This window comes from Rhinolophus ferrumequinum, chromosome 25 (assembly GCF_004115265.2).
Source record: "Rhinolophus ferrumequinum isolate MPI-CBG mRhiFer1 chromosome 25, mRhiFer1_v1.p, whole genome shotgun sequence".
Lineage (NCBI taxonomy): Eukaryota > Metazoa > Chordata > Mammalia > Chiroptera > Rhinolophidae > Rhinolophus > Rhinolophus ferrumequinum.
In genome coordinates, this window is record NC_046308.1 from 25,333,943 (window position 1) to 25,354,675 (window position 20,733).

Here is a 20,733-nt window from a genome sequence, read left to right on the forward strand (position 1 = left end):
CTAGCTGTTGTTCCATTTGTACCAAGATGTGGACACTTTGCCTAGTTGCCTCCAGATTTCCAGACTTGGGGGAGTGGAGTACAAAGTGTCTCCCTACAGGCTCCTCTACTGGAACCCTGTGGGGAAAGAGGTTCTCTTGGGCAGGCGGCCCTGGCTTATTATCTCAGCAGCTCCCGGGGTTGAGCCAACAAACCCTGGCTCCTGCCGGGGCAGGCCCCTGCTGTCTGCTTTCCATCGGGTGCCTGCTCTTTGCTCTCTGATTCCCCCTCCCGTTTGGCCCTCTGGCCCCTGCTGGCTGGGTCACTGCCCCCTGGCATCAGCCCTCTGAAGCCAGCAACCCTGCTGGGCCATTCACAGGCACAGCCTAGTGGGGGTGGGGGACAGATGTTAGTTCCTTGTCTCCCTCCCCTCCCCAAAACACACACAGATGCACAATGTGTATCAGTGCCCTGGGAAGGGGTCCAGGCAGAGAGAGTGATGGGAGGCTGCAGGCTCCAGGGGGATGTAAATGGACTGGGCAGGGTATGCGTGCGCGTGTGTGTTGGGGAGAGGTAGTGACAGTAATCAGTATGAGATTGGGTGGGAGGTTGTCCTCCGACTGCCCTCCTGGGCAATGACATGCCAGCAGCTTCGTCCACTACCAGCTGGCATGCAGGCTTTGGACCACCGAGGAGCCTCCCATACAGCCCCACTTGCTTACTGAAAATTCCCAACTACATTCTCCGGCCAATGTGCTGGCACCAGGCCAAGGAAGCCCGCCTGGCAAGGTAGCTCTTCTCTCCCTCAACACACACACACACACACACACACACACACTCAAAACCAGTGTTGGGGGAGGGGTGAAGAGTTCCTTCAGAGGCTCCTGGTTCCTAACACCACTTTCGTGCAGGGCCTTTGTGTTATGCATTCTCATTTCCCTTTCCCATTTTCCAGGCAAACTAAGCCACCGAAGAAAATGCCACTCTGAGAAAGAAAGATTCCTGTTCCACATCTACCTCATCCACCCCTGGCCCTCGGTTATTTTCTCTGGCTCCACATGACTTGTTCCCTAAACACACACACACACACACACACACACACACACACACACACACACACAACTTCCCACCACTTGCCATAACCCCGTCAGAAAGAACTTACCCTCTACTTCCGCAGACTCAACTCTCCCCAGCCTCCCTGCCTCCTGCTACGCTCTTCTTTCTGGCAATTGCCCTTCAAAACTTCCTTTTCTCTTTTCTACCCTTTCGAAAGTGCAGACTGTTATTGATAAAACCCTCGAAAAGAAGCCATCTCCTGAGGCAGCAGAAGGGAGGGGCCCTGAACTCAACTCTGATTCTTTCTTCAGCCTAAGGAGGAAACTTCTAAATCGATTGAATGAACCCCCAGACAAGGGCCCTCCTGTTACAGTGCACGTATTCAGAGCATTTTAGATGCTGTACAAGCACCTATAGTCTACAGGGTAGGAATGGAGACAGATGCAGTGAGTTACCTATCCTCTCTCAGCAAGAGGCAGGTAATTTGGGGTGGGGGGCAGGCCGTGAGGACATGGAGGCAAACTCCTTCCAGAACTGCCTGTGGGTACAGCCCAGAGAGAAGCTAGACTTGGAAAGGTGCAGGGACAGAAGGCAGGAGAGGGTTGCCGCTGACCTGTGGGGTGGGTGTGACCCCTACTGGGCCCTCTGCCCACTTTGCCCCACCCCCTACTGGGCCCAGAGTTCTAGGAACTAAGCTAGGATGGGAGGTATTTATTCTCCAGTACACCCCAGTTGAGTACTCCACCCTCGTTTGGCATTATGTCTGAGTTAGTTTAAAGGGAGAGCATTTTTGAGATACACGGCAGTACAAAGAAGGAAAGAGCAGAGGGAAACAAGAAGAAAAGTAGGAAGAGGAAAAAGTATGGAGAAGGGCGGAGCTGTAGAAGAGAAACAGGAGATTTGGGCCTGGAATAGAGAGTGGCCCCACTATTTGTGCAGCCTCCAAACCCAGATGATGGAGATCAGGGAACAGCCTTGCTCAGGGGCTGACTCGCAGCCTCCGCTTAGGGAACTCTGAGCAAATAAGCCCTGATCCCTACATAAAGGGCCAATTAACTGTGCCGTCTCTGGGAACAAATCCGCTAACAGGGTGACAAGCCCCTAGACACTGGCAGGCCCAGTGTTTGCTGAGAGGCTGACTGGGAGCAAATCAGGGGATTAGGATGGGGCAGGAGCCACATGGCAGGGTAGTTTCCTGTGTGCTGCAGCACTCCCCGCCCTGCGGGTCCCCAGATTTCTGTCCTCGTTCAGCCTCTGGTGTGATGGAACCCAGGTGACCCAGGTCAGCAGGAGGCAGAGCAGAGGGCTTCGGAACTGAGAATCTGAAGCCAGTGAGTAGAGCAAGGAGTCCAGTTTTTCCTTAACAGTTGGGGAAACTGAGGTCCAGAATGATGATGTCTTCTAGTTGGCAAATATAGGATTGGAACACACTTCTGGGTTGTTCATTCCAAATCTATCCCTTACCATCTTTCTTACCTGGCCCTGGAGCAAGGGACAGATGTCAAATTCCATCTCAGTATCCTGGTGCTTTAGAAAGAAGAGGGATACCACTAGCCACCTCTCCCACCTACCCCAACTTTCAGCCTCAAGGTGTGCTGGGATTGGAGTCCTCTGTGAAGAGCCAGACTCCTAGTCCAGCACCAGCGGAGGAGGTGCTGAAAGAACCACTCCCAGCATGCTGCCTCCCTCGGGTGGGGCCATCCTGTGCCCACTGTCCTCCACTCCAGCACTTTGTGTTTCAAGCTCTGCCAAGCAGAGCTGAGGCGATGGAGCAGGAAGACACCTGAACATCGGGTAATTTTAAGCCCTAAGAGTGGGCGTGTGGATTGAGGGAGGAATTTTGGGACAAGGCCCCCACCTACACCTTCCCCAGCCCTTGACAAAGTATCGGCTTCTCTTGAGTGCTGTCTGCCTGAGCTACTCCAACCTTTGACTCCACTTACTCTGGGGTTTACGACTGTGTACCATCCCCTTCTCTGGATCTGGACCTGTTCACCTGTCCCGTTCCTAGTCAGAAGCAGCTACCCCATAAAGGTGGTCTCGTCACACAGAGCCTGCCGCTGAGCCACAACCCTTCATTCACCTGTCAACAGGACCCCAGAGAGGAAGGTCGGCCTCTCTCTCCCCGACACCCCAGTGCTATCTCCATCCTATGAAAGTGTGTGCGCGTGGGTAGGGTGTCGGACTGGGAGATCTTTAGGTACAAAGAACTCCAGAAAAGTCAGAAGCAGGTGGGGAGTAGGGGAGGGGTCACGTCCCCCCCCATGACGTTATCATGTTTGAACAGATTTGCGCGAGTTTTGCCTCAAGCCCATCTCTTCTCTTGCATTTACAGAAACAGCATTGCCCTCTTTGTCTTTGTCCCACACTCCATGGTTCCCCTTCAGTCTCCTCCAAAAGGTGAAACAACTTAATAAAACACGTAATAAAAATTACTCAGAGTAATGGAAAAGTATGCAAATCGATGCGATTTGTCTGGGTTTCCCTGGGTTTTCTCCTTGCAGTTTTATCCCTGTCCTTGCAGGAACTACCAGATTAGGGTTACGACGGGGCACCTCATCCCCGAGGCTCTCCGCTGCAAGCCAAGGGGCTGCGGGCAAAGGGGTAGACGCGCTGTGCGATTGTTCTCCACCCATCCCCAGCTCCCGCCCCAAACCGTTCAGCCTCCCGCACTTCCGCAGATAAATCCCGGGACCTGGGTAGAAATGGAAATCAGGGTTCTGTGAGCTAGAGGAGCGCTCTTGCGCTTTGCCTCAGTTTCCCCAATGGCCGAGAAAAGGGACGAAGAATTCCTGTTCTAAAGTCAGGCTAGACAGCATCGGAAAGAGCCTCCTCCCTCATCTTGAGCACTTTAAGAAAGGAGGGAAACTCTCCCGCGGTGTCCAGAACTCGACGCGGGACGCGGGGCGGGGTCTCCAACTTGCGCTAAGCGACTGTAGTCCCCGGCCCTGCTAGTGGCCGTCAGGGCGGGGGTGGGAGGGTAGAGGGAGGCGGATTAATCCCTTAATTACGCCGTGATCGGCGTGGCACCTGCTTTCCGCCGCCCAGCTCCCGGGGGACCGCGGCACTGGGGGGGTGGAGAGAAGGGCGAGCGAAGGAGGAGGGCACGCGGAGGCACGCGCTGCACCCTGGCGCCGGCCGGCCGGACAGCGGCACCGTGGCTGTGGCAGCGCGCAGAGGCTGTGGAGGGGCTTGCGGCTCCCGGCCCGCGGGTCTCAGACCCAGGGGCTGGGTCCGGAGCCCCCCGCCCTGGTCCCGGTCGGGTTGCGCCATGCTGCGCTACCTGCTCAAAACGCTGCTACAGATGAACTTGTTCGCGGACTCCTTGGCGGGGGACATGTCCAACTCCAGCGACCTGCTCTTAGGCTTCAACTCCTCGGTGGCGGCGCTCAACCAGAGCCTGCTGCCCCCCGGCGAGCCCTCTTTCAACGGTAAGCCCCTGCCCCGTGGGGACGTCGGATCCCGGGTGGGGTGAGGTGGGAGGGCGGCGTGGTGGGGTGGACCAAGCGCTCCTGCCCCAGGTTCCGATGGAGAGGGACCTCCCAGTGCCTCCCTGGACAGTGGGCACCAAGGGATAATTTGGGGCTTTGAGCACCTGAGGGGGGTGGGTATCGGCGGAGGTCGAGGGGTTGAGAGGAGATGGCAGCTGAGTCCCTTACTCCCCACCACCCCAGCCGACCCTCAGCCAACCCGGGAGAGGAGAATCGTGGCGGGGGTGGGCAAGTACGAGCTAGGAGGGGCCGTGACCCTCTGCCGGGAAGGTAGCGGAGGGGCGCGGTCGCCGGCTGTCCTTGGCCGAGCTGGGGTACTCAGTGACCCACGCCGGTGACAGGTTTTCCTCCAGGGCCCTAAGTTTTCCAAGAACTTACTTAGGACGAGGGCGAGGAAACCAAAATTTTGGACGTATTTGCTACACAGCGCGACAGAGGCGGCAACCATTTCGGGGAAACTTAGGCGTTTGTCCCTCAGTAGTGGACTCGCAGCCGGCCCACCCTGAAGTGCTGCGGCGGGCGGGCAGCGCCCGCGGCTAGGTCGTCACCGCTAATTAAGGTGATTAACAAATGGCTGAGACCGCGCGCTCCTCCCGAGCTGCGGGAGCCAGGGAGGGGCCGGAGCTCGCCCCCTACCGGCCGCGTCGCGGACTCCGACGTTCCCCCGCGCCCTGGCGGGGGGTCCCTACGGTTCTTCCCCAGCGCCGATCCTTGGCCTCCGCCCCCTCGAATCTAGGGCGACCACGGTGCTGGAGACCAGAAGGCGGCGCGAAAGGGGACCTGGGCGACGTGTGTGTGCGTGCGTGCGTGTGTGTCTGTATGTGTGTGTACTCCAGGTGCTGGGGTGGAGCCCCAGAGCCCCATTAGCACGGCCGTTAGCTATTCATTAGCTGCTGTCGAAGCCTCTCCCGAGACCTGGAATGACAGGGAGGAAATTCCTGGGAAAGGAAGCCTGCATCTGTGTCTACAGGAATTAAGGAGAAAGTGCCGACCGGCAGGGTGTGGTATACGCGGAGGGAGAGGGGAGGAAGATGGGAATGAGCTGGGATTCTCCAATCTCCTGTCTTCCGAGATTCCCGGGAGCGTAAGCACAGACCCCTTCTCACAGACCCCTTTGCTCACTTAGCGTTCTTACAGAGTGTTTTCACCATACGGTGTCTCATCTAAGTTTGAAAATTCCATGAGGTTTCTAGGGAAGGAGCTGAAGATGACATTTGCGGCTGAGGAAACAAATTCAGAGAGGACAGAGAGTACCCCAATGGTCACAAAAGCAGCACAGAGCTTGGCAATAACAGTCCTGTCTATGTCCATTACACCTGATGGTTACTATGTGAAGGGGGACAGAGGGAATATTGGGGCCTAGTGGAATCTGATACCGGTGAAGACTTTAGGAGCCAAGGTAAGGTCAGGTGGGTGGGGAGAACCCTCAGGGAATCTTAGAATAGCCACATTTATGGAACCTTCCCCTAAGAGCTTTCTATACATTATGGTCTTATGACAACCCGATCACCACTCCCACATTACAGATAAAGAAGCTGAGATTCAGTGAAGTTCAGTAATTTGCCTAAGTTCTTACAGTAGAAAGTGTCAAACTCTGAGATGCCAGCCCTACTCCTCCCCTTCACCCCCAACCCCCACAGCTCTTAACCACTCCAGTGCTGCTCACCATGGGTTTGTCCAAACTGGGCTTGGGGTGGGATGGAAGAGAAGAGTCGGGTGAGAATCAGGAGTTTTCACATGGAAGGGAGGAAATCCAGAAAAATTTCTCTCTTCCCTAAGTGGGAGGGAAACTTCTTGTCCCTAACCCGTTAAATATACGCTCCCCAGGATAGTACCACCAGGGGCAAGCCGTTCAGCTTTGTTTCCATCGGAACTTCTAAGAGTAGGGGCGAGAAGTGCAAGTCAAACGCATACCGGGGGCTGGAAGCCGCGGATTCTGGAACAGGGTGGGAGGGGCGCGGGGGGGAGGGGCTAGACCCTGGTTAGTGGACACAGATTCCGCGGGGCCGCAGCGGCGCCTATTGGCCGCCGGGGGTCTCAAAGCCACTTTCGATGATGCTGGGGTATCTGATCATAACCAGCTCCAGACTCCTGGATCCCAAACCACCGCAGAAGAGGCGGCGAGCAGAAGTCTGTAGGCCGAGTGAGGGGCAGGAGTAGAACATGCCGTGAACCGATCCGAGAAAACCAGGAAAGGAGAGGAATTCCTTTCTCAATGGTTCTTAGCCTTTCTTGGCTACAACAACCTGGAGAATAGTGTGCCCTCTCAGAAGAGAGCGTTCCATTTCCACCACCGTTTGCGTTCGTTCAATTCCTTTGACTTCACAGGACCCCAAAACGTGATTGTCTGGGGTGTCAGTAGAAGAGCTCTGTGCCTGTTCATGGGCTCCCAGGCCCCGCTCATCACTTACGCCTTTCCTGTCCTGAGGGACCCCAGGCTGGGTCACGTTCTCCATGTCGCTGCCCGGGACCGCGCTGAGGCGAGGAACCCATTGTTGGCCCTGATGCCCCGCTTATGGTTGTTCATGGAACAAGGACATCTGTGAACCAGTGCGGGCGGGAGCTGAACCGGCTAGAGGCGCGGGTGGGGGTGGCCCTTTACAACCCACTTAGACCTGGCAGGAAAGGAGGAGGGTGCCCTGGTTCCTTGTTTTATCTGCCCGTCTGTAGGCACCTCCTTTGGGGCCCAAGAACGTGGACGTCTTCTGAGGAGATACCGGACCCTATAGAGAGGAGAGTGGTGTGGGCAAGGCTGGCAGGCAGGGTCCTTTTTCTCTCTGGAGCCTCCATCTCTCCCCAGTTTCCAAGTTTGAATGCTCTGCGCCCCCAGGGTCAAGGGTCGGGCCGGAGGACGCGATGCCGCGCATCGTGGAGCAGCCGCCAGATTTGCTGGTGTCTCGAGGCGAATCGGCCACGCTGCCCTGCCGTGCGGAGGGGCGGCCCCGGCCCAACATCGAGTGGTACAAGAATGGGGCGCGCGTGGCTACCGCGCGCGAGGACCCGCGCGCACACCGCCTGCTGCTGCCCAGCGGCGCCCTCTTCTTCCCGCGCATCGTGCACGGGCGCCGTGCACGGCCAGACGAAGGTGTCTACACTTGTGTGGCGCGCAACTACCTGGGGACCGCGGCCAGCAGGAACGCCTCACTGGAAGTGGCGGGTGAGAGAGAGCTAGCTGCTTCCAGAGCCGGGGTGGTGGTGCTAGTGGTGGGTGGTGGGAGAGGCGGGGCAATCTTATCCGGAACCAGCCCCAATCGCCGCCCGTTCAGCATCTTCCTTTGGGACTAAGCGTTTGGTCTCTAATGTCCATGCCTGTTAGGCCATCTCACATCCTTTGGTCTTATTCACATTCTCTCTCTCTGTCTCCCTTCAGTCCTTCGCGATGATTTCCGGCAGTCTCCCGGGAACGTGGTGGTGGCAGTAGGGGAGCCAGCGGTAATGGAATGCATTCCCCCTAGAGGCCACCCGGAGCCTTTGGTGTCCTGGAAGAAGGGCAGTGCACGAGTCAAGGAGGAGGAGGGAAGGATCACGGTGAGGGCCGGCCAAGCCTGGGGATCCAATACCCTGGCTAGGCCGCCCCCATTCCCAAGTCATCAGGGGTGTGGCCATATGTTAGGGGTCTGGAACATGCTTCAAAGGAGGAAGGCCTGAATCTAAGGGTCTTGGAGGGCAGGGAATAATGTCTTGGGGGGATAAGGCGGCAGATTGGAGATCAGGGAATTAGTTGACTAGAGGCTGCGGCCAGCTGTTGAGTGAGGGGTAAATGAGGATAGGTAGGATGAACTTGGAATAAGGTAGAGGGGAGCGTGATGCCCCAGGGAACCGTAGGAGAAAAGACAGACCTGAACTCCATCTTGGGCAAATCACTTAAAGATTCCTTATCTCAGTGGATCAACTTAACTGGTCTTCTTCGTGGGCTTGTTATGAGGATGAAGTAAATAAATATGCTTCGCTGGCTATGAAGGACCAACGTTACTGTGATTACTCGGCAGATCCGTGGAGGGAAGCTGATGATGTCACATACACACAAGAGTGATGCAGGGACCTATGTGTGTGTGGCCTCCAACATGGCAGGAGAACGGGAGAGTGGGGCGGCCGAACTTGTGGTACTGGGTAGGCACACGGTGGAGTCTTGGCATTATGGGAGCGTGGGGCCTTGGGAGTCCACAGCTGTGCAGACCTCCTGACTGTTCACTCACTCCCACTCCACAGAGCGTCCCTCATTCCTGCGGAGACCAGTGAGTCAGGTGGTCCTGGCTGATGCCCCTGTGGATTTCGCGTGTGAGGTGCAGGGGGATCCCCCACCTCATCTATACTGGCGCAAGGAGGATGGGGAACTGCCCACAGGCAGGTGAGGGGCCCCTTCTTCCCGCCTTTGAGCAGACCTAACCAGCTCAAGAGCATACCCTGCCCCAGAAAAATGGAAGGCAGACGCCCTTTCACTGAAGGCACAGAGAAGTCTGTTTTTCCCAGAGCCCATGGCCTTGCCCTATCCCCACCTCCATTCATAGAGCTTCTGTCTCTGTTGAGGCCTGCCTTGTCCACGTGCCCTGCCCTGGTGTCTGTCCTGGGGGAGACAGAAGGGGTCTATAGCTATGGCCAACCCAGCCTGGGGGTGGGGAGTGGAGCAGGTATGAGATCCGGAGTGACCACAGCCTTTGGATTGGGCGTGTGAGTGCTGAAGACGAGGGGACATACACCTGTGTGGCGGAGAACAGCGTGGGCCGAGCAGAAGCGTCTGGCTCCCTCAGTGTTCACGGTAAGGTCCCATCTGGGACTGCCTGCAGCAGGGGTGAGATGAGGGAAAATGGAGGGTGGGTTGAAGTGGAGAATGAGGGAGAAAGGAAGAGTGGAAGATGTGGGGTCACCTGAGACTTGTAGGAGAGAGAGAAGGAAAAAGCTCAACAGGCTTCAGCAAGAGATGGATGGATATCTGTTTCTACTTAAGCCAAGCTTGGGCATCTCTTTCCTGTTCCCTCAAGCTCTCTTCTTAGTACCCCTGACTCCCAGTTCCTTCTCTCACTTCCCTTTCCCAGTCCCACCCCAGCTGGTGACTCAGCCCCAGGACCAGATGGCGGCTCCTGGAGAGAGTGTGACTTTCCAATGCGAGACCAAAGGAAACCCCCCACCTGCCATCTTTTGGCAGAAGGAGGGAAGTCAAGTAGGTGCCAGCTCCTAGAGCCTTCCCCTCCGCTTCTCCTCTGGGTCTTAGCCTCCGTCCTTCTACGTTCTGCAAACTTCTCTCGGGTTCTGCTTTACCTTTGGTCCTCCCAGAAACCCTTGCAGGTTATTTGGGAGGATTAAATAAGATAATGAATGTAAAAGGCCAGGAACATATCGAACACTTTAAAAATAAATGATAATATGTTTAGGTGATAGGGAACAGTCTGTATAGTAATTCTTTGGAGAATCTTCCTCTTTGGAGCAAGGCTGTCCTGAGGATGTACCAATCCAATTAGATCCCTCTTTTCCCCAGACCCCGGGGGCCTGGGCCTTAACACACCGGTGGAAAGCAAGTAGCATGCACTGTGTCAAAGCTGCTTTCCGGTAGAACGTGACTTTCTCTTGTATTTACAAGAGGCTTCCACCAGGGGGCCCTCACAGTCACCCTTCTTCAACCTTAGCAAACAAATCCCAGAATATACAACTGGAATGAACATTATTAACTGAAGTTGCAACGTAAGTAACTCCCTCTAAGGGAAGGGTGAGAATTTTGCCAGTGGGAAACGGGATCAGGATAGTAAAATAAGTCTGATGAACCCCGCCCCACTAGGAAACCAGGCCATCCACTACCTCATTCCAAATCCACCAGCCACAATTTTCCCAGGATCTTCTCTAGCATCAGAGACAGCTGCATTTTCATTAGATTCTGAAATGAATAAGAATGCCGGTGGTAGCAAAGGGTGGCACTAGGTGTCAGTCAGGTGCTCAACAGGGTGCCATTTACCCTGAGACCTAAACCTGCTTCGCTACCTTCCGTGTGTACATCAAATGTAAAATGCTAGAGCTGGAAAGAAGGGGGAAGCATTTAACATTTATCATGCAATATATCAAAAGAGTGTCATATGATTACATCGTTTAATCTTCATAACTATCCTCTAAGAGTCAAATTTGGGGGAACCGGGGCTCAGTAAGTTTAAATTGCTTGCACAGAGCTGGGAAGTACACCAACAAATCATTTAATACAATTGCTCATTTTTGTAAATAGGTTTAACTGATTTGCCCAAGGTCACATAACTGGCCGAGACCGAGAATGAACTAGAAGCTTAGGAATGTTCTGGATTCTGGCAGTGATGGGAATGCGGAGCTCTCTCTGCCAGCTGCCTCCTCATCCCCTACCTTGGTGCCTTGCTCTGTCCCCAGGTCCTGCTCTTCCCCAGTCAGTCCCTTCAGCCTACAGGGCGCTTCTTAGTTTCTCCCAAAGGCCAGCTCAACATCACTGAAGTGCAGAGCGGGGATGCTGGCCACTACGTGTGTCAAGCTGTCAGTGTGGCTGGCAGCATCCTGGCCAAGGCCCTGTTGGAGGTGAAAGAAGGTATGTGCTCATGGAGAGAAGACTGGATCCCTAGCACGGGAGGAAATAATGGCTTAAAGACATTTGTTTTTCATGGAGTCTATACAATATGTCTGCAAGGGGAGGGACATGTTCCTGAGACATGTCACGAAGTTTGGAAATCAGCCTCAAAAGCCATTAATAGCTGGTTGGTGCCAGGCAGAGACTACAGCTTCTCATGGAAGCCCCTCCAGTATCTGGGGCAGGGTGCTATGTGAAGGAGCAGAGAACGCGGACAAAGGGTTGGTTGCCTGAACGCAGGATCCTCCCCTGAGGTGCCCACATTCTTCCTCTCTCAGCCTCCATGGATGGGTTGCCTCCCATCATCCTCCAGGGACCAGCCAATCAGACGCTGGCACTTGGCTCCGCTGTGTGGCTGCCATGCAGAGTGACCGGGAACCCCCAACCTAGTGTCCAATGGAAGAAGGATGGGCAGTGGCTGCAGGGGGACGATCTCCAGCTCAGCTTGATGGCCAATGGTACCCTGTACATTGCCAATGTGCAGGTGAGTCTCTCCCTGAGGCCCAAGTAACTGAGAATGTCCATGTGCTCAACCCCCAGTAAGTACCCGCTGGGACTCTGGCTCCACGCTACCCACCCCTCTGCTCCCCCAGACCACCTAGCGTGTACAACCTCCTCCCCATCCTTCTGAATACCCAGTCCCACCCTGTCACCCTACCTTGCTCCACTCCCAGTTCACCAGTCCTCTGTCCTCTCTTACAGGAGACAGACATGGGCTTCTACAGCTGTGTGGCCAAGAGTTCCACAGGGGAGGCCGCATGGAGTGGCTGGCTTAGGAGGCAGGGTGAGTTTTTCCTTTGTTCCGTTCTCTGCCAGCGCCTTTCTCCAAACCTTCTTTAAAGATGGTCAAAACTTCACCAAACCCCAGGACTGATTTTGTGTTCGCACAACACCACGGCCATGGTGGTGGCAGGAGGAAGGAACGGTGCCCTTGGGAGGTAGATGTGACTAGGGTTAGTGCCCGGTGTCTCCCTCACCACCATCACTACTGTCACAGTTCCACAGCTCCCTGGGAAGGAGGCAGGTTACATCCTTTTCCTATCCTTCTACTTAAAGATTATCTCCTCACTGCAGAAGATTGGGGAGAATTACCAGACCCCTCTAAAGAGCCCAGTACCCCTCCGGGGCCTCCCTCTCAGCCAGTGGTCACTGAGATCACCAAGAACAGCATTACCCTGACCTGGAAGCCCAACCCAATGGCTGGGGCCACAGTCACCTCTTATGTGATAGAGGCCTTCAGGTATGGAGAATGTTTTGAATGCAAACCTGGAAAGTTAAAAGGAGGGGATCCTGTGTCCTTAGGGTCTTTGCTGTTGTGGGGAAAGGTTTGCCAGTTCCCTTGCCCAGGATGAGGAGGCAGTAGGGGGCAATAGAGAACGGATGAGATAGGATAGGCAGTTGGGGGGGGGGGCCCTGGCTCAGACAACTCTGTCACCTCATTCCTGTTGCAGCCAAGCAGCTGGCAACACGTGGCGGACAGTCGCAGATGGCGTGCAGCTGGAGACACATACCGTCAGCGGGCTGCAGCCCAACACCATCTACTTGTTCCTGGTACGAGCTGTGGGAGTCTGGGGCCTCAGTGAGCCCAGCCCTGTCTCTGAGCCTGTTCGCACCCAGGGTGAGTAAGGTCAGGGTCCCTGGCTCACGGGTATGACATGTGACACTGCAGAGCACTCGTCCCCCCGAAACCATGGCACCATGGCAGCTCTTTCCTGCTGTGCCAGGTCTACTCTGGCGGCCAGCCTGGAACAGGAGGTCACGCTTCCCTCTCACTGAGGGAACAAGAGAAGAGGAGAGAGACGGAGGGAGACTGATTCAGTCACCTTGGTAGCTCCTCACTTCTGAGTCCCTAACGCACAGCGTATGTAGAGTATCAGGACTAGAAGGGACCTTGGAGGGGTCATCTTCATGTGAGAGATGAAGCAAGAGCCTTTAAAGGGTGCATGTATAGTTATGCAGAAAGACACCCATGGTAACTGGACACCTGGCCCACCTCTGGACATTATCCTCCTGACCCTGGGGTGTACTCTGGAGCACAAAGTGGTACAGTCTGTGTAGCACAGCAGAGGCAGGACATAGCACACTGTCACTTCTGACGCCCTGTCCCGGCTGGCCTCTGCTAAGTGGGCTCTTTGGTCAATAGACAGCAACCCATCCAGGCCAGTGGAGGACCCATGGAAAGGCCAGCGGGGACTGGCTGAAGTGGCTGTGCGTATCCAGGAGCCTGTAGTCCTTGGGCCCCGGACCCTGCAGTTGTCTTGGACTGTGAGTGCAGCAAAGGGATGAGGTGAAGGGCAGAGATGATGATGGGGGACTTGGGGGCCTCCAAGAATGGGTACAGGAGAGTGGGAGGTGGGAGGTGAGTGGCTGGAGAAGATGGGTGAGTGGAGGGGGGGCTGGGTCTGGGGGATTTATGTGGCCTTAGCCTCTCCCTCTGGTATGCTTCCGCCTGCCTCTACAGGTAGACGGCCCAGTCCAGCTGGTGCAAGGTTTCCGGGTGTCTTGGAGGGTAGCAGGTCCTGATGGAGGAAGGTGGACGGTACTGGACCTACCTTCCCCAAGCCAGCAAAGTACTGTGTTAAGAGGACTCCCCCCAGGGACCCAAATTCAGATCAAGGTGCAAGCCCAAGGCCAAGAGGGACTAGGGGCTGACAGCCCCCTGGTGACCAGGAGCATTCCTGAGGAGGGTAAGGGGGCAGGGCACAGAGCTACTGGACGGACAAGAGGCGAGTGGGAGTGGGGGGGGTGAAAGTTTGCAGGGGGAGAGCAAGGTGAGCAGGTAGGAAGGTGGGTGCCTCTCAGTTGCCTGATATTAGAGTTCGGAGGAGGGAATTTGGGTCATGAGGGGCAGCTTGCAATGACCGTCTGTGTCCTTCTCATCATGCTCCACCCTGGCCAGCCCCCAGTGGTCCCCCCCAGGGAGTGGCAGTGGCCTTGGGGGGTGAAGGCAACAGCAGTATCACTGTGTCCTGGGAACCTCCACTCCCCTCCCAGCAAAATGGGGTCATCAAGGAATACCAGGTACAGGGTGTGAGAAGGGACTGGGTGGGAGGGAGAGGACCTAGGGCAAGGATTAGGGAGGCAACTGGCTTTGTGGCTGGGGGTGAGGTTGGGGCAGAGGAGAGAGGTTTCAGAGTGTTCTCTTCAGGCTGAATTATGCCTGGCTAAGGCCCCTCTGCTCTTCAGAGTGTCAAGTTTCCACGTGAGGCTCAGAATCCCATTTCTGACTCTAAACATGGCTCTTGGCCCCCCCAGATCTGGTGCTTGGGCAATGAGAGCCGCTTCCACCTCAATCGGTCTGCGGCAGGTTGGGCGCGCTCCTTGGTGCTCCGGGGACTGCTGCCAGGTGTCCCCTACCGGACCCAGGTCGCGGCGGGCACCAGCGCTGGCATGGGCATTGCCAGTGCCCCGGTGTTGGTGCAGCTGCGTGAGTCCCGAGATGGGGGTAGGGGTGGGAGAGGGAGGGCGGCGCTGGGAAGTTAAGGGGGTCTCGGAATGGCTCCTTGGTTTCCAGGCCCCTACCGCTCACCTCTCTGACCCCCACAGCGTCCCTGTCGGAACTGGAGCCAGCGCTTGAGATGGGCCCGGGGCTGGCGGAGCGGCTGGCCAGGGTGCTGCGGGAGCCGGCCTTCCTGGCGGGCGGCGGCGCGGCGTGCGGGGCGCTGCTGCTCGGGCTCGGCGGCGCCCTCTGCCGGCGCCGCAGACAGCGCAAGGAACTGAGTCACTACGCGGGTGAGAGCCCACCGGGGGCAGCGGGCCAGGGGCGTCGGCGGGTGCGGGAGGACACAATGGAGGCCTTGGGAGCGGACGGAGCCTAGAGCAACCCTCTAGGAGCGAGGCGGGCCGGCTGCAGAGAGGGTGGGGCGGGCTCCACCGCTGAAGGGTAGGGTCGGGATCGGGGTGCGGTGGAGCTGGAGCTCAGTTCCTTGGGGAGAGGCCCGATGGGCACCGCAGATCTTGGAGCCCGCCCCGACTAGGGGAAAGGGGGGCCCGGCCCGCAGGGGGCGGGGCTTGAGTCTGGGTAGGGGTAAGACTTGCCCCCGGACACCTCTGGAAGACAGCAGGCTCTGCGGTCAGTGTTAGTAAAAGGGGGCTATTCTGGAGGGGAAAAAGAACTTGTGGGGGCGGGGCTGGTAGGAGGGGTGCGGCCAGGAGCCCAGGCAATAAATTGTGAGGCTGGGTCGGCTGGCGCCTGGTCAGGGGCGCATCTGGAGAGATTAGAAGGCACCTGGATCAGTGGTTCCCAACCTTGGCCACACATGGGAATCACTGAGGAGGTTTGGAAAAATACTGACGGCTGAGTCCCACCCCCAGAAATTCTGATGAAACTGGTCCAGAGTGCAGGCTGAGCGGTGGAATTGGGATGGGGCCAAGGAATGGAAAAGACTATGGATATTTCTGACCCTTCTCCCATTTCCCCTCTGCTTTCTCCCACGGGTTCTTTTCGGAAGCTTCCTTTGCCTACACACCTGCAGGTAAGCCATCTCTGCCCTGTGGGGTTCAGACCCCCACTACTGGCTCTTCTCTCATTGGGTCTCCCCTCATCTTCCCCAGTGTCCTTCCCGCACTCAGAGGGCCTCTCTGGAGACAGTTCCAGGTAATTCTCTCAACTGTCTCCCAAGGATAATCCTCTCCACTGAGAGACCACGCCCCTTCCTCCCCAGGCCTCACTGCCTGCCCGTGCTTCCTGGCTCCCACCTCCTACCCCAAGCACTACCTTTACTGTCCTACAGCCCCTGATTGCCTCTGTCTCCTTTACCTCCCCTGGCCTCTTCGGGCTCTCTTCCCTAACGTTCACATGCTCTGCCTCAGGCCACCCGTAGGCCTTGGCCCCGCTCCTTACCCATGGCTGGCAGACTCATGGCCCCACCCATCTCGAAGCCCCTCAGCCCAGGAGCCCAGGGGAAGCTGCTGCCCCAGCAATCCCGACCCAGATGACAGATACTACAATGGTGAGGAGTTCTAATTCCCTCAGGGGCACACCTGGCCCCAGCATCCTTCTTTCCTTTCAACCTACTGGGGCACACTGAAAGGAGCTGAGGAGCCCCAGTCTTCCTGAGGTTGGTCAGGGCTTGGGAAGATGTGAGTTGGGGGTGCTTCCCGCGTGCCTCGCCTGTACTCCAGTTTGGGAAGTAAGGTTTGGGGTGGGGAGGAGTGATCTATCTGGTGGGATCTCCTTTTGCCCTCCATTCTCCTGTTGTCCTCTGTTTTTCTGTGTCTGCCCCTGCCTCCTCCCCTGGGCCTCCCTCTTTCTCCTCCTCAGAAGCAGGAATCTCCCTTTACCTGGCTCAGACGGCCTGGGGCACTGCTGAGGGGCCTGTCTACAGCACCATTGACCCAGCCGGGGAGGAGCTGCAGACCTTCCATGGGGGCTTCCCCCCAAACACCTCAGGGGATGCGGGCACCTGGAGCCCCTACGCCCCTCCAGAATGGAGCCAGGGAGACAGTGGTACAACTCCAGTTCCTCACACCCCACTCTTCTCCTCTGGGACCTAGCCTATCACTTCCTTCTGACTTGTCTCATTTCTGCCTCTGTCTTGCCTGTGACTTGGTCCTACTTTCCTCAGGAGCCAGGGGAGGCAAAGTGAAGCTGCTGGGGAAACCTGTGCAGATGCCCTCCCTCAACTGGCCAGAAGCCCTGCCACCACCTCCCCCTTCCTGTGAACTGAGCTGTCTGGAGGGGCCTGAGGAGGAGCTGGAGGGCAGGTAAGTATGCACCCTGCTGCAGATGCCATACACATGGCACCAGCCCAGGCCTCCTGCGGGGGAGGGCGGAGAGCTGGGTGAGGAAGGGAAGGGGTAACAGGAAGGCCAAGGGGAAGGGATGGAGGCTACTCAGTCATCCTCACCCTCCTGCCTTTTTCCCCCAGCTCAGAGCCAGGAGACTGGTGCCCACCAGTGCCTGAGAGGAGCCACCTAGCAGAGTCCAGATCCAGTGGAGGGTGCTTGGTCCCTGCGTCCCGAGGGGACACCCCCTCTCCCACACCTTCCTATGGACAGCAGTCCACAGCCACTCTCACCCCCTCACCTCCTGACCCTCCCCAGCCCCCCACTGACATTCCCCATCTCCATCAGATGCCCAGGTAGGGAGGTGTATAGTACCTTGCACATTATAGGCCCTCAGTACATATCTATTCAGTGGATGGATGGATGGATGGATGGATGGAGGGGATACAGAGGTCTCATGGCTGTATCAGGGTGAAAGTGCTGAGTATTAGGATGTTTAGTACAGTGCCTTACACATAGTAAGCACGCAGAGTTTGTTGAGTGAACAAATGCCAAGGCTTCATATCATTGCAGGAGGGTACCCCCTGGGCCAAATTCCCCTCTCAGTGTGTCCCAGCCCACTCTGAGTAGCCATGAAGGGAGGCCTGCTGGCCTGGGTGTTGGCCCCACAGCCTCGCATCCCCTCAGTGCCAGCCCTGTCCCCAGCACAGCCAGCAGTGCCCCAGGTGAGTCTATGGAATCCTCAACTCTTCACCACCTCCCCATGCCCCACCCCCAAGCTTGTTTCCTCTTCCCCCTCAAGCCCCTCCCCAGACCTTCTCTCTTACCTGCTCCTCTCCCCACCTCCTACTGCTCTAGGGAGGACCCGGCAGGTGCCTGGGGCCATGACTCCTCCACTTCAAGGACCCCGTGCTCGAATCCGGAAGAAACCCAAGGCTGTTCCCTACAGGCGGGAGCACAGTCCTGGGGGTGAGGAGGCCTGGAGGACGGTGACAGTCAGTAGGGGGGACGGGCAGGAAACCAAGGGTGAGCTCTGGGCTGGAGGGAAGAGCAGGCAAACCCAAATCTTGGACTGTTCATTCACAGCCTCCTGGTGCCAGGAATGGGAGGGGGAGAGGGCCAGGTATCAGAGAAGCAGGAGACTCCGCTGAAACAGGTCTCTCCCCAGACTTGCCCCCACCACCCTTGCCACCACCGGAGGAAGAGGCAAGCTGGGCCTTCGGGCTGAGAGCAGCAGGCAGCATGTCCTCCTTGGAACGGGAGCACAATGGGGAAAGAAGGATGGTGCAGGCGGGGCCCCTGGGGATCCAGCGGGGCCCTTGCCCAGATGGTAAGGAGGGCCAGGGCAGGCTGGAGGGCCACTGCCATATACGAAGGTGGGCTTTAGGACTGCAGGCTGATCGTACAGTACAGGTAGTGCCATCGATGGACTAATTTCAACCCAGCTCACCCCTCACCTTCAGCTGGATTCATGTATTGGATCAACATTAAAGACACTTATCTCGCTAGCTCTCTCTGAATAAAATACCCTGAAGTTCCCAAGATTTTTCCTTTCCCAGGACTGAAAACCCGATGACAGAAGAGCAGGGTCTCGGTATTCTGCCCCTCCTTTCCCAAGGCTCTCTCTACTTGGGAGTTCCCAGTGGGTCTCTGAGCATGTGTTATGTCAAGGCCATATGCTGGGCACTCGGCTTCTCCTCAACCGCCAGGATGGCGTAAGCCGTGTGCCTGACCCTAACTCTTTTTTCAGAGCTGGGATTGTCGTCGGGGTGGCATGGTCTTCTGCCCGCTGCCTGGGCCCAGCTACCCTTCTTTCTTGTGCTGCAGAAGATGCCTGGCTCCCTTACAGCCGACCAAGCTTCCTGTCCCGGGGCCAGGGCACCAGCACCTGTTCCACTGCTGGCAGCAATTCTTCTAGAGGCTCCAGCAGCTCTCGGGGCTCCCGGGGTCCTGGACGGAGCCGGAGCCGGAGCAGGAGCCAGAGCCAAAGGCCAGGACGGAAACGCCGAGAGGTGGGGACTAGGGGTAGCAAAACTGAGAACAGAGGGCTGGGGAGGCTGAGCCAAGGGATGACTGGAAACGGGAAGACAGAGAACTGTTTTTAGGGCCCAGTGAGTGAGGGGACAGGGAGAATCCTGGGGAACAAGTGACAAAGGATGAAGACAGGATGACACATCACAGAGGAGGCTGGGCTCCCATAGGAGAACTGGATCTGGACAGAGGCTGATGAGGAGAGAGACACACCCTCTCCTGTGGCCTGTTTGCCCTTGGCCGGGCCTTGCAAACCAGCTTCTCTCCCTTTCTGTCTCTCTAGGAACCAAGATGACCCTTGGACAGGAGTTCCATGGGGAAGGGCTCATCCCTGGGCCAGGAGCCTGGATGGGAGCCCCTCTCCTGGTAAATGATGGGTCGCAGAGAGGAGTAGGGACGGAGTCGCTTTCGTCCCGGCAATAATCACAGAGCTCCCTGAGGAACTGGCTTAGAAACCAGAGAGCCAGCTCTTCCCTTTCCATCTCTTTCTACCTAAGGCCCATTTGTAAAAATGACAATAAAGTCTCTGATCAGAGCCCTGGGCCATTTGTCTGGTTTTGTGTACATCGCTGGGAAGAAGGAGGCTGCGAGGGGGTGTATATCAGTGCAGTTCCTTTTGAACTTTTCTTGCAAAAGCTTTAGGTGAGGACAGGGACTAAAAGACCCAGTGTGTTCTGCTTCCCACAAGAGCTGAAGCCAGGGTTCCCTCCCCCACCCCAGCCCCCCAGTTATAGCCAGGGGGCCTTTCCAAATAACCAACCATGAGACACGTGGCCTGCCCTTGCAGAATCAAGCCAGGCCCTCCCTTCATGTCTCCTCTGGGTGTATCTTCTCTCTTGCAAAGAAATAAGCCCTTGCAATAATAATTTGTAAAACTCAAAGAAAGGAGGAGCTGATGGGAAACCTTAGGCTTTTTCCCAGAGGGATGTGCAAACAGGCACCTCCTGGCCACTTTAGGCCCGGCTGTCATCGATCTAGTTGGTACAGAATTTTTAAAAATTTTAACCATGAATGCTATTCTCCTGATGACTCCCTCACCCATGGCCTGTGACACTCGCTGATTAGCTGAGGTCTGTTCCTTCTTGCTTGTTCCACCCCCACCCCTGGGCCTTCAGGAGGTGGCTGCTGCCTGCCACGTCCTGGCTCTGACCGTTACTACCACTAAGTGTGTATTTTGACCTAAGTGTGTATAAATCCTGTTTTCTCCTTTGGTCTAGCAAACAGAGTTGGAATGTTTTCAAAAGAAATTTTACCAGGAAGCGGAAAGAAAAACAAAATCCAGAAAAGGAAAAGCAGTTAGAGAGGAAGAAGGATGTGTATCCACCGTACTGGTTCCCCCTCCCGGGTCACGCCGCTCCAGCCCGGACTGGCCAGGTTAGGGTAGCCCAGGCAGTACAGGGCCCCCAGTCCCTGCCTTGCTTAGCCTCCCAAAGCAGGGTGGCCTCCAGTGGAGCTTCTAGCATTTGGAGGATTATCAATCACCCCTTTTCGGGGCCCTTTCCAATTGGCCCTCCCTGAAAGTGTCTTGCTGAGGTGCTGCTCATGTATTTAGTACATCCCCTCAACTGTGGATTCTGTCCCTGACCCTTCCCGCCAAGTGAGAAAGATGCCGTCACTTACTCTCAGTAGCTTTCTGTCTCTTGGGCCCTGGATGTCCAACTCCACCATTTGTTTCCCTGTTCTGCTGTTTTAGCTGAAGGGTATTCATTAGTCAAGTACGGCAGGTGGGTCTACCTTTTGTGGAATTAGTTACTTTGTCTATTTTAAGAAACCATTTGGGATTGGTCTTTGGGCAGGGGGCTGGGACCACTGAAAGCAGGAGTTGTCTTCTCAGGAAAAGTTGCTAAGACCAGCAGACCCCCAAAATCCCCCAGCCCTT

General features: G+C 56.4%; 1 protein-coding gene and 1 long non-coding RNA gene across 2 annotated transcripts; one reads left to right on the forward strand and one right to left on the reverse strand.

The window, feature by feature from the left end:
• The first annotated feature begins 4,117 nt into the window (after positions 1-4,117).
• On the forward strand, positions 4,118-19,379 carry ROBO3 (roundabout guidance receptor 3). The gene is made up of 28 exons (XM_033097225.1): positions 4,118-4,465; positions 7,356-7,682; positions 7,896-8,053; positions 8,515-8,635; positions 8,735-8,873; positions 9,154-9,281; positions 9,559-9,683; positions 10,886-11,057; positions 11,375-11,580; positions 11,799-11,880; positions 12,171-12,336; positions 12,548-12,714; positions 13,240-13,361; positions 13,558-13,783; positions 13,996-14,117; positions 14,352-14,523; positions 14,643-14,828; positions 15,548-15,571; positions 15,651-15,693; positions 15,909-16,048; positions 16,360-16,545; positions 16,664-16,802; positions 16,967-17,179; positions 17,397-17,548; positions 17,682-17,792; positions 17,992-18,153; positions 18,651-18,835; positions 19,138-19,379. Exons 1-28 carry the CDS (start codon positions 4,306-4,308, stop codon positions 19,147-19,149), a joined length of 4,146 nt encoding a protein of 1,381 aa, XP_032953116.1. The 5' UTR covers positions 4,118-4,305; the 3' UTR covers positions 19,150-19,379.
• On the reverse strand, positions 10,342-11,832 carry LOC117017245 (uncharacterized). Its single transcript, XR_004422050.1, has 3 exons — positions 11,755-11,832; positions 10,862-11,038; positions 10,342-10,391 (listed from the first exon to the last, which is right to left on the reverse strand). It is a non-coding gene; the product is annotated as an uncharacterized LOC117017245 (long non-coding RNA).
• Positions 19,380-20,733: the final 1,354 nt, after the last annotated feature.